This window comes from Microcebus murinus, chromosome 11, assembly GCF_040939455.1.
Source record: "Microcebus murinus isolate Inina chromosome 11, M.murinus_Inina_mat1.0, whole genome shotgun sequence".
Taxonomy (NCBI): domain Eukaryota; kingdom Metazoa; phylum Chordata; class Mammalia; order Primates; family Cheirogaleidae; genus Microcebus; species Microcebus murinus.
In genome coordinates, this window is record NC_134114.1 from 47,229,823 (window position 1) to 47,243,184 (window position 13,362).

The 13,362-nt window shown below is 34.9% G+C and overlaps 1 protein-coding gene across 1 annotated transcript in view; it reads right to left on the bottom strand.

Moving 5' to 3' along the window:
- ADAMTS6 (ADAM metallopeptidase with thrombospondin type 1 motif 6) overlaps positions 1 to 13,362 on the bottom strand; it is a 292,439-nt gene that overhangs the window by 262,387 nt on the left and 16,690 nt on the right. Inside the window, exons 4-7 of the mRNA XM_012784073.3 lie at positions 7,682 to 7,850; positions 1,344 to 1,555; positions 762 to 845; positions 103 to 248 (exon numbers count right to left, since the gene is read on the bottom strand). Of these exons, the coding sequence (XP_012639527.2) occupies positions 103 to 248; positions 762 to 845; positions 1,344 to 1,555; positions 7,682 to 7,850 (611 nt within the window). The remainder of the gene's footprint in view (positions 1 to 102; positions 249 to 761; positions 846 to 1,343; positions 1,556 to 7,681; positions 7,851 to 13,362) is intronic.

Sequence of the window (13,362 nt, forward strand, 5' to 3'; positions counted from 1 at the left end):
TCTATACTCATTGCCTTCATGAGGCTTTAGACAGAACCAAATATAGTTGTAATACTGAACAAACACAACAATTAAAGGAAAAATACTCGCAACAAACCATACCTAGTTATAAGAACTGCATTATCGTGGTGGGCAATCCCATTTTCTGGAATGGTGTTTCCATCACTTTGGTGGGAGAGAATGGATTTCTGCCATTTACAGAAGCTATCGAGGGACTTGTCTGCATGGTGGTTTATCTCCAAGTTTGGCTGCAATACAACATGCATACCAGAAATGTTCCAAACAAATTACTAAGGTCAGTTGTTAAAATTTTTGAAGACTAAAGTGGGACTATAATTAGAAGCAGTGGTTTCTAGGAATAATCTCTTGCCAATTATTATCTCTGTAATATCTGACCTAAAGTTCATTTAGTGTATTATTGAACAGATATTCTTTCCAGTTCCAGCTTTAATGATAATGTGAACATATGTGAGATTATTAGCAAATAAAACCAATGAAAACCATTATTATAAGGTATGCCATGCAAATGCCCATCCTTATACCGAAACATATAGCTAATGTACATATACATAGCTTTAACATGACAAAAGAGGTATATTCTTGTGAAGTATTTAAAATTTGCTCAGAATATTAAATGTCTAGAGTTAAAGATTATATTCAACAAGAACTTTCTAAGAGGAGCAATAATAAAACATATTTTTAGTAATAAATATCTCTATAGCCTGCTAAGAATTTAGTTTTATAAACTAACTCATTCTTACCTGATCTTCTGTGAGAACAATTAAACGGGCTACTATAATATTCACAACGTTTCCTAGGCTGGAATCACGATAAAGTTTGGCAACCTGACCTCCAGAAAATAAGAAAAGACACAAAGTCAGACAAAAATCATAGGGTGGAAAGTTTGTTATTTTTTAAAAAGTGCTGAAACAACTTTTTATGAATTTAACCATTCTGTACATTAAAAAGTATTATTTTACCCCACATCACTTAGAACTCTACCCTCAACGTGCCTTGGTAAAAAGTTTTTATACAAATCTACCTCAAGAAATATTTTTTGCTAGATAATAACTACAACATAGAAATTAGAGGGTGAGCTGATATTTAAAGTTAAAAAAACCTGTTAAACAAGATTTAACAATCCATTAAAAAGTCATATTATTTGAAAATAATCAATATGCTCACCTTTAATTTTCTATGGAACTGAAACATTAATAAATCAATTTTTTAATCATTTTAGATAGGTGAATTCTTATTATTTATTTCACAGTAAAAATTTATGACCTTTGTCAAAAATACAACAAACTACTCAGTACAATATTATGTAGAGGGATCAAACTTACAATATTCATTACACTCAAAATGTAATGTTCAATGTCTTTGCGGCCATGGTAGCCCACCATCATTTTATCTGCCACAACCAATGTCTCCACAAACCGTTCAATGCTCACTGATCTCTTCTGTCTGTGGCGGATATTTGTTTCATTAATTGTTAGTGAATAAGGAAAAGTAGATGTGTCATTCAGCCACCAAGGTTTGCCACTTCTTGTGAGGTCTACAATAAAAAAAATTAACCAATTCAAATAGGTTCACTAACTGAACATTTATTTTAGATATTTCATGTAAATATGTATCTTGAATTCTCTAACATATTAAGTTTTTCCAAAGTAAAGGGAGGAAAAAACACAGTAATGAGGAAAACTATTTTTTAAATTTTCAAAATAATCACGTTATCTGAAAAATATTAAACACTAACAACATTCAACTGCTCATGAAAAATAAATAAATCTAAGATTATTAATGAAAAAGAATTTTCAGGGCCGGACATGGTAGCTCATGCTTATAATCCCAGCACTTTGGGGGACTGAGGTGGGATGATTACTTGAGGCCAGGAGTTCGACACCAGACTGGGCAACATACCAAGAACCTGTTTCCACAAAAAAATAAAAAATTAGCCAGGTGTGGTGGTGCGTGCTCCTGAGGTGAGCATATTGCTTGAGCCCAGGAATTCAAGGTTATAGTGGGCTATGACTGTGCCAGTGCACTCCAGTCTGGGTAACAGAGAAAGACCCTACCTCTAAAAAAAAAAAAATAGAATTTTCAAATAAGCATTTCATATTATTCCAGTAATTATATCACAATACATTTAAATTTAGAGTATATATTTTAGAAAATCATTTAAAATTGTTTAAAAAGGAACTAGAGCTCTCACAGAGAACACTGATGTTGCAAAAATCTATTCCTAAGATGCTTTTGAGCATTATTTTAAAGATGCTTTTATTAAGCTATCTTAATTGGAACCAATGCTATTGCTCTAGAAATCTCAATTCTAAAAGGCAATGAATGACTTTTTTCACTTAGTTTTGCAGTCTACAAACATTTATACTGACAAAGTACTCAAAGTATTCCTTTTCCAAAGTATAGAGGTAAGGGGCATTCAAGTGAGAGTTGAAAGATCATACTTGAGCAGGTAGGGGTCCTCTGTATACCTCACTTCCATATTCTTACATTGAACAAAAACATCTTTCTTACCTCTACTTATTGAAAAATTTAGTGGCAAATATTAGATATGTATATATATATGTGTATATATATATTTGATAGAAAGTGACACTATTCTGATTTTCCTAACTTCTTTAGCCTTTCTCTTTTAAAAACTGCATTGGGACGTGCTATGGTTTGAATGTCCCCACCAAGATATATGTCGAAACATTATGGCCATTTTAACAGTATTAAGAGGTAGGACCTTTAAAAGGTGTTTAGGACGTGAGGGCTCTGTCATCATGAAGGAACTAATACTATTACTATGGGACTGGGTTAGTTATCTAGAGGTAGGACCTTTAAAAGGTGTTTAGGACGTGAGGGCTCTGTCATCATGAAGGAACTAATACTATTACTATGGGACTGGGTTAGTTATCTAGAGAGTAGGTTCCTGATAAAAACGATGAGTTCAGTCTGATTTCCTCTCTCTATTATGTGCACTAGCTTCCCAGTCTTGCCTTCCACTATGAGATGACCCTCACTAGATGCTAGTCCCATGCTCTTGGACTTCTCAGTCTTCAGAATTGAGAGGCAAATAAACTTGCATTGTCTTTAAATTACCCAGCCTCAGGTATTCTGTAATAGCAGCAGAGAATGAACTAAGACAGTAGGATGGATAAATTTTAAGAAATAAGGGATGGAAATTATCACAACAAGTATCAGTTAAATACTTTTGAAACTCACATAAGTTAAATAAGCATCTTTATTCCTTAAGGTAAAGAGAAGCAGAGACATAACACTTTTTATTTCCATAGTATATTCCCAAGGCAGCCAATAAGTGTTTCCTTATGTCCAACTGTGGCAGATAGACTCTTACGGTAGTCCCCATGACCTCTGTCTCCTGATGTTCACAAATTTTGTGTACAGGTAGGACCTGTGATTTGCTTCTAACTAATAAATACAGCAAAGATGAGGAAATGCATGTGACTTTGAGTATATGAGTACACGATTATGTTACATAACATTGTAGCACTTGTCTTACTAGAGTCACTCTCTTGCTGGCCTGGATTAAGAAAGTAACCATGTTGGCGAACCCTATCCTTGCTTCTAACCAATAGAATACACCAAAGATGATGAAATGCATGTGATTTTGAGTATATGAGTACATGATTATGTTACATAACATTGTAGCACTTGTCTGACTTAGAGAAAGAAAGCAACCATGTTGGTGAAACCTATATAAACAAGGAACTGTAGGTGGCCTCTGGCAGACAAGAATCCAAAACCTAAAGCTAACTACAACTACAAAGAACTGAAGGCTGCCAACATCTATGAGAGTGAGGAAGTGGATTCCAGATGAAAATCCAGCCCTGGCTGAGGGACAGCAGATGACCCATCCATGCACAGACTCCTGACCCACAGAAACTATGAAATAATAAAATGTATTACTTAAGGCATTATGTTTGTGGTAGTATTATTATGAAACAGCCAAAATCTTTTCTGCATCAATATAACTCCAGTGTCTCCTGCTAAGTCCTCTGTAATCATAAAACCATTCGTGTATTCCAGTTATGCCTAGTCTTCTCTTTCTTTAGAAGGAAAGCTTAAATGTCTAAGATATAGGATTAAATTTCATTCTTTCAATCATTTCTACTTTTCTGATCCATTCAATTTCTCCTTATTTTTATTTAAAATATTATGAAAAACATTAGATATGACTGGTTAATAAATACTTAGCAATGGTGTTTCTCATTTCATAAGTATTCAGTATAAGGTAACTGTTGTTATCATCATCTTCATTTCTTAATTTCCAACCTTTTAGCTTTCTTAAAATTCTTAGTTTACTTGCCTATTACACTATCAGACTATAAATTCTTTGAATATAAGGACTGTATCTTTTTACTTATGAATGTCCATAAAAAGTACTATATATATATCACATATAATTATATATTCATATTACATATGATGAATAAAATCAAGACAGATAACATCTTGTTTCATTTTAAAAATTAACATTAATCCAGAATGATTAGCTCATTACAAAACTATATCTGCATTCTATAACTGTTAATTGATTATTTAATGATCTGTAATTAATATAGTTTTTGCTCTAAAATGGAATACAAGATTGACTTTAGTTTCAAAATAAGTAGTTTTTCAAATGATACTTATTAAATATGCTTTGATGGATCAATTTAATTTTGATTATAGATGTTAAAGAAAACATTGTTCCATAAGTACATAACATAATGACTTTTCCCCAAAAATTAATGCATGGATCTCATTGTGAGATTTTAACTTTTTGATCAATATCAAAATGTTTGAATATATATAGTCATCTGAAATTATTTCATTGATCAACTTTAGTTTTCATTCACAGCATTTATTACTATTGACAGTTGGCCATGTATTTATTTGTATGCTTATTTACTTACTGTCTGTCTTTTCTTACTAGAATATAAGCTCCATGAGAGCAGGGACCTTTTCTGCTTTATTTATGGCTATATCCCCAGCACCCAGAATAGTTTTGCCTATAGGTACTAAATGAATATTTACTTAATAAATGTTTAAGTAGATAATGCAGGTATAGAAACATAATAATGTCTATATTAATGGACTGGAAGAATATTAAGTTGTCTCTGGGTGTTAAGAGTAAGAGTGATTTTCACTTTCATTTTTCCCAGTATTTTCTAAATTTTCTAAAAGAATATTACTTCCATAAAATTTTTTTAAAAATCATAATTTAAATCTAATTAGAATAGGAAAATTTATACCTGAAAATATAAATATACTCAGTTTCAAAGAGGTTTTCATATCTTATATTCTGACATAAGATTGAAGTCCTGATGACAGGCTATCTGGTAGTGTATGCCTATAAATTCATACCTCTCACTTGACCTGTGCTGTTGAAATAGTATTATAATTAAGTTCTTAGCCAGGCATTTCCCAAATTTACCAGCCACAAAATGCTTTTTTTCAAATGTCTAGTAACATTTCCCCAGAACTTAGAGAACTACTACTATATTCCCACCAAGGGGAAGTCGGTGAAGGAGACAGATTTGACTGAAAATAGGGAGACGAACCTGGAGACAGAAAGACCAATTAGAAAGCCAATACAGTGATCTAGTCAAGAGGTAATGAGGATCTAAAGTAAATAATAAACAACTAAGTATCTGAATCCTAGTTTTTAAAGAATGTATATTATATATATTTGTACATATAGCCCAAATATTGTTGAATAGAAGATAAAATAAACTTATTTCCATAAGTTTAGTTTCATTACTCAATACCAACTTTTTGTTTTTTTCATTATTTACTATGGAATTTTATTTCATGTTTTAAGTAGATCCACTTAAAGTAGCCTTTTTCTAGCATCAACTATTCTTTTTTTTTTTTTTTTGAGACAGAGTCTCACTTTTGTTGCCCAGGCTAGAGTGAGTTCCATGGCGTCAGCCTAGCTCACAGCAACCTCAAACTCCTGGGCTCAAGCAATCCTCCTGCCTCAGCCTCCCGAGTAGCTGGGACTACAGGCATGCACCACCATGCCTGGCTAATTTTTTGTATATATACTTTTAGTTGGCCAATTAATTTCTTTCTATTTTTAGTAGAGACGGGGGTCTCGCTCAGGCTGATTTCGAACTCCCGACCTTGAGCAATCCGCCCGCCTCAGCCTCCCCGAGTGCTAGGATTACAGGCGTGAGCCACCGCGCCCGGCCTACATCAACTATTCTTGACCAACAAGAATAATTAAAGGCATGAGAGATTACTCAAGAAGAAAAGTATGCAGAATGAGAAGTCAGTTGAGGAAAGAATTCCAAAGAACACTCGACACTTGAAGAAAAAGAAAATGAGCCCATAAAGGATATGTAGAAAAACAGAAGGATGATGCATTTCATTCACTAATTCACAAGGCAACTCATTCCATTTTTTACTAAATCTACTTGTTGGTGAATTCTTCTTTGCATTAAACTGAAATCTCCCTTGGAAACATTTAGCCCCTGGTTCTAGCTACTGGAACTAAATAAAACAAATCTTTTTTAAAAAAGTTTTAAAAATATAATCTCTCTTTAAATACTGTACTAGAAACAGTCATCCTAACAATAATGACAGCTACAATTTGACTGAGTAATAGAGTGTACTGAGATGGTCACTCAGAGAGTTTGGGTAATTTGTCCAAAGCGATACCAAAGCCCATGTTCTTTCCACTATGCTATGCTATATCCACTATTTTTCTACATTTTCTCATCTCTAGAGTAATATTCTCCTCACTCCCTACCTCCAATCTTGCTCTTCTCTAATTCAGTCTCCATACTGCTGCCAGAGGAGTCTTTCTAAAACACAAATCTGGTTATGTTATTCTGTCTGCTTAAAACTTTTCAATGGGTTTCCAGTGCATTTAGGATAAACAGATTCTTTAATGTGTTTTACAAGCCCTTCATAATTTGGCCACTTCTTATCTTTCCAGTTTTAGCTCTCACAATCACTCCCCTAACCACTATGAACCTCTCTATCTCTCCAACCCACATTCTAATATCCAGTTACATGAACTGTTAATTTCTGGAAAATGATATTCTCTCTTTTGGTTCAAGAACCGTGTAAATACCGCTTCCTTTTTGTGGAACACTAACCACTGCTCCCTCCACTTTTGCCCAGCTACCTTCACCTTTCCCTCAGGCTTCAGCTTAGAAGTCACTTCATCCCTGAAGCTTTCCTTGACCATTGAAGTCTAAGTTTGTTGTCTCTATTTTGTATTTGTATAGTATTCTGCTAACTCAGTGCTAATATTATCTTTGAATACCACCTTAAGACTCAAGTCTCATCCAAGTGTCTACATTTCCACCCCAGCGTGAAAATATAAGGGTCACCAAAAAGCACAGAGTAGTATAGAGTAGTATGGAGTATCTGTGCATGAAAGCTGTAACTTTCACCAGGCTAAAATAAGGTGGTTATTTTCTCTCCCTTCAATCAAAACAATAAAATAAAAGTTTACACAAACTAATATATAATGATTTCTAAAAGAGCTTCCAAATGGACATAAAATTACTGGTAAGTGACATCTTTTAAAAAGGCTCTTGATATAATAATTCTAATTACTCAAATTCCTATTTGTTTTTATCAACCTTACTACACTTTTCAGGAAAAAATGAAAACAGCAATACAATATAATACACTTTCTAAAAGCTACACACTCACTTACCTGAAACCCCACAATGAGAGTGATCATACAGGTGCCGTTGTTGAAGGGCAGATTTTTTGTAAATAACATGGGGATGTCCATTTTCATAACTAAAATGCTTGGAATCCTCTGTAGTATTCTTTAAAGGTTCAATAAAATATTCTTCATCTTCTGTGGCAATAACACCATGCTAAAAGAAAAAGAAACAAAGAACTTACTAAGAAGAATCATTTTAAATATTAATCATCATTATTATCAAGAGTCAAAAATAAATTGACACCTCTCTAAAGAGGAGGTTAAAATGTATGTTAATAAAAATGCAGTCAATTATCTGTACTCAGTAAAATATTACATAAATTTCCCTACCCTTTAGAAAGGACATTTAAATACCTCTACATGCTATATATTATACTAAATATGTCACATACATGATTTCCTCTCATCTTTCCAACAACTCTGTGAGGTAGCAGAGACCTTTATATGAATACTAAAACTTATCTTCTTTCCAAATTGTGCACATAACTTAACTACATCCTCTGTGTTTAGGTATAGCTTTGTGATTGAGTTTTGGCCAGTAAGAAATGGGCAGAGGGTTATACACCACTTTGTGCTGAGCTCCTGAATACCTCCCCAGTAGAATTTTCCACTCTTTCTCCACTGCCAACTCAATGGAGAGAACTCCAAAGACCTAGGGGAGGTGGAAGCCAAAACAGAACCTGTGTCTCTGAGTGACCTCTTAACAAAGCTGTCTGATGCATAGCAGACACTGATATAAGGGAGAAATTAACTTCTATTCTGATAAACCACAGATATTTTGAGGTTTATGTTACACTAATCATTATGTCCTCAATTAAAATATACTCCATACATCCCCATTTTGCAGATGAAGTAACAGGCTCAGAGATTAAGAGGTAAGTGAAGGTGCTAGAATTCAATCAAGGCTCTGCTCTTATTCACAGTATTATATCGCCTCATACCTGTCTACTTAGCCAAGTCCTACTCAGCTCAATCATGCCTCTTCTTTAAAACCTGTAGTCAAATGGAGTAGTTTCACCCTCCTCTGAGCTCCAATAGCACTAAATACTGTAGCATTTTTCATTCTACACTGTTACACTGTTTTGTGGCCAGGCACTCTGGCTCATGCCTATAATCCCAACACTTTAGGAGACTGAGGTAGGAGAATCACCGGAGGCCAGGAGTTTAGGACCAGCCTAGCCAACATAGTGAGACCCCATCTCTACAAAAATTTTTTTAAAAAAATTAGCTGAGCATGGTAGCACACATGCCTGTAGTGCCAGCTGTTCAAGAGGCTGAGGGGGGAGGATCACTGAACCCAGGAGTTTGAGGCTACAGTGAGCTATGATGGGGCCACTGCACTCCAGCCTAAATGACAGAGCAAGACCATTTCTATTAATAAATAGATAAATAAATAAACAAACAAATAAATCCATACTGTTTTGTTACATGTCAAGTCTTGAGGTCTATTTAAATTTGGAATAACTTTTCAACTGCATGTTTTATCTTCCCAACTAGACTATTTGCTTTCTTAAGGCAAAGGGTTACGTCTTATATTTCTTAGTATCAGTTATAGCCATACAAAGTGTCTTGTATGTAATAGGTACAAACAAAAGTCTGCAGACCAAAAGAAATGAGATGGTAAAAGTTATCTACATCAGAAATAAGAACTCCCATCCTTGTCTAACAGTGTTTTCCTAAGTATAGCCCATGTGAGGACTGCTCTTAAGCCAACTAATTTATCCTGTAACACTGGATAAAACATAAACTCTCCGGACATATTTCCTCAGCTGGAAAAATGAAAGAGTTGTTCTAAATTAGTGGTTTTTAAAACAGCACTCTGGGGAGCCCTAAGGGTTCTACGGAAGTGCCCTCAGGGGATTGCCCCGACAACAAAGTGAGACCTACATGGCTTGGATTTCTGGGCTTAGGAATCAGCTATGCTTTTATTAATCTATATATTAAGTTTCCACATAACATTTCATTTAAGAAAAGGGTTTTGCTGCTTTAAAAAGTTGAAACTCTCTGGTCTAGATAATCTCTAAAGTCCCTTTGAATTCTAAACCTCTATGATTCTGTTTAGGAAAATTCATGTTAAGTACCTCATACTTGGAAGGAACAATAAGGAATAATCAGAGCTGCTCTAACTTATAGATGAGGTTGGCAGTCACCTACTTAAAATGAGCTGAGGAATGCAAAAAAAAAAGCAGCACTTAGTCACTTCACATTATTTTCACCATTGTTTGCTTTAGTTTAAGGACAACAGCCCCCATATTAAATGCAAATACTAGCAGAAATAACATTATTTGCCATTAACAGAATCTAATACCTGAGCATGAATTACTTTACCAGGTAGATTAATAATGTACTAAAAACTGAGCACAGTTCCTACAGAAAGGGGACAAGTAAGTGTAAGTTTTGATAAGAGGTTAAGTGTAGAAAGCACAGTCTAGGGTACTGCCTGCCCACAAAGGCCAGGGCTCTAAAGTCATGCTGGTCTGTGAACAGAAGAAAGTTGAAAGGTCCCAGACAAGAAACTTGGGTTGCTGGAGAAAAATGGAGTCAAAAGCCTGGTAAGTAAACAAAATCTCTAATTTCAATAGAAAGATTCTAGAAGGGCAATCCAGAGGTTTTTACATGTTAGGTATTGTGTAAAATGTTTACACACATTATCTCATTTAATCTTAATAGCTCTTTGAAGTTAAATACACTATCAACTCCACTTTGTAGATGAAAAACTGAGATGAAGCAAAGTTAAATAACAAACTCATTTGATTGACTTTGGAACCTGGACTCTTTACCACTATTCTATAATTCTCCTACCCTCTAAGTGCTGTTTCTGACCTTATTTATTCACTTCACCAAATATGCTGAGTACCTATCACATGGCAATATCATACTAGGTGGCAGGAATACAATAATGAACAAATATTCCAGCTCTAACATGGTACTAACATTCTGGTGGGAGGAGTTAGAAATTAATTAATTAGATAAATAAATGGTCAATCAGGTGGCGATAATGTTAAGATCAAAAACACACAAAAAACAAAAAACAAAAACACCAGAAAAGGACAAAGAATAATTCGAAGTAAAGGAATTACAACAACTATTTTGAATAGTTGGGAACATCCTCTTTAATAAGGTGATATTTGAAGAGAAACCTGAACAAACTGAACAAACCAAATAAATATCTTGGGAAAGAGCAGACCAGATAATGAGAACAGCAAATGTAAATGCAAAGGTAATGAGGTAGGAGTGTGCTTGTATTAATAGTATTTGAGAAACAGCCAGGAGCTACAATGATTGAAGGGAGAGAATAGGAGAATGACTATGAGATGGGAAAGGGGCTAAAAATCAGATGATGGAGGATCTGAATTGAATGCCAGTCCCAGAAATCTGTGCATGCCTGGCAAGAGCCCTGCCTCTTACTTCCCTTAGCATCTTCATTCACCTTTACCCTATCTGCCTCAGGACTAATTTTATCATTCCCCCTCTTTCCCTGCAGTATCAATTCCTAAAAGCCCAAGCTTCATCTCCAAAATTCTAATCCACATATGGTTATATAAGTACATCATGTTTTCTGATGCCATTTCTACCTCTCCCCATCATTTAAAACACTTCTACTGCGCCCTCTTGAAGTCAAGGCCAATTATCAACAAAATATCCTACAGCTTCATCTATGAATATTGATTTCATCTTGCTCTAACAAAAACCTGAATTTCCCTCAATGACACTCCTCCCTGCAGTTCTCTGGAAATAGTGACTGCTTTCTTTTCTATATGCCTCCCATTGGACCCAGAGATTGAGTAAGTATTCTTGCAACTCACTGCCATTTCTAAACAATTCTCTCTTCCTCTTCAAAAAAACAAAACACAAGCTTTGAACCTCATGCCATAAACTTCTCCCCATATCCATGTAATCTATTTTTTTCTTTTTCCTTCCAAGTCATTCCCCCTCACTCCTTAAAGAATTTAGCTTCTGGATCACTGTCACTCTCTGCATACCATTCCATTGATTTCAATATGTTCTTATAGCAATCACTTTGGAAATCTAGAAGTGAAACCTATGGAACACTTCTCAAAATATTTTAAATACAGAAAAAATATGTAGCATTATAAGTAAAACCAATAGTGAAATACAGTTATAAAAATATTTTTAAAATATAATAAGACTTTTTGTAATACTTTAAGATCTTCAAGGCCAGGTGCAGTGGCTCACATTTGTAATCCCACTACTTTGGGAGGCCGAGGTGGGAGGATCACTTGAGCCCAGAGGTTTGAGACCAGTCTGGGCAACATAGCAAGACCTATCTCTACAAAAAAACTTTAAAATTAGCTGGGCTTCGGGGTGTGCACCAACAGTCCCAGCTACTCTGGAACTGAGGCAGGAGGATTGCTTAAGCCCAGGAGTTGGAGGTTGCAGTGACCTATGCTCATGCCACTAAACTCCATCCATCCTGGAAGACAGAATGAGACCCCATCTCTTAAAAAAATCTTCAGTGGCTCTAATAACTATCATAATTTCATAATAGTGATGAATAAAAATAATATTTTAAGAAACACTGAAATATCCAGACAAATGGGGTATGTTAAAAATAAATAAACACTCAAAAACTGTAGCATGATATGAAAGTAACTGTGGTTTCTATGGAAACAATGTCATAGGTACTGCTATTACAATATTGGTTTGTTACCTGTATTTATAATTGAAGAAAATGTTAAATTTCAGTTAAGAATTAGTAAAGGTAAAGATGTAATATTTTTTCCCATTCTAGTTCACAAACTCCCTGAATTCCATTCATGTATCTAGGTTAAGAACTATTGGCATAGAGAGTTCCTTCAATCCCTGCCTTCTCAATTCCTTGACTTCCTGTCCTTCACATTATCTTGTCCTTCACTTTACAACACTCATGGCCAGGGTCCAATCTTAGAGTTTGGCATTATCAATATCTGGAACCTTCCATAATATCGATTTCAAGTATCCCATTCTTCTATCTTTCCAGCACTATTCCTCTATATCCCAACTCCAAGAGACAGTCTTTTTACCCCCACCAGTCCCCACAATCCACTGATTATATCGCCCTTTGACTGTCCTTTACTCACCTCATGTCCTTACTTCCCTAACCTAGCTTCAATGCCACCTTCAATTCCTTTGCCCCTTTTTCACTTCATTGACTTCAGTTGGCTAAACCATAATCCTGACTAAATACAATTTTTTTGGGCCCTGCACGTTTGCAGCTGCATTATAGCCAGAGAAAAATACATCAACATGCTAAATGTCTCACTTTAAACTCATCATCACTAATTTCAACTGTGCCCTTAATTCAGCTTCGAAGAAATTATACTGTATTTCTCTAGTTCATTCAGTATCCCATTCTCCTGGATAAATAGTTCATGTTGTCTCCTCTCTTCCTAATCCTCTAAAACCTCCTCCTTCTTTATTCCCTTCCAATTGACAACACTGTACAGTCTTCTACAAACTCCTAAAACCATAAATATCCACCCACCTTCATCTCATGTCCATATAATCTATTTTTCCTATTATTATGGATGAATTATCTATTCTAGCTAAGGATAATTATTCCATTTGTGCAGATGATTACATCCTTTCTCACCTACCAATGACTTCACTCAATTTCCAGTCTCTACATAATCATTCCCATCTTTATCACACAAAGCAAAAGTAAA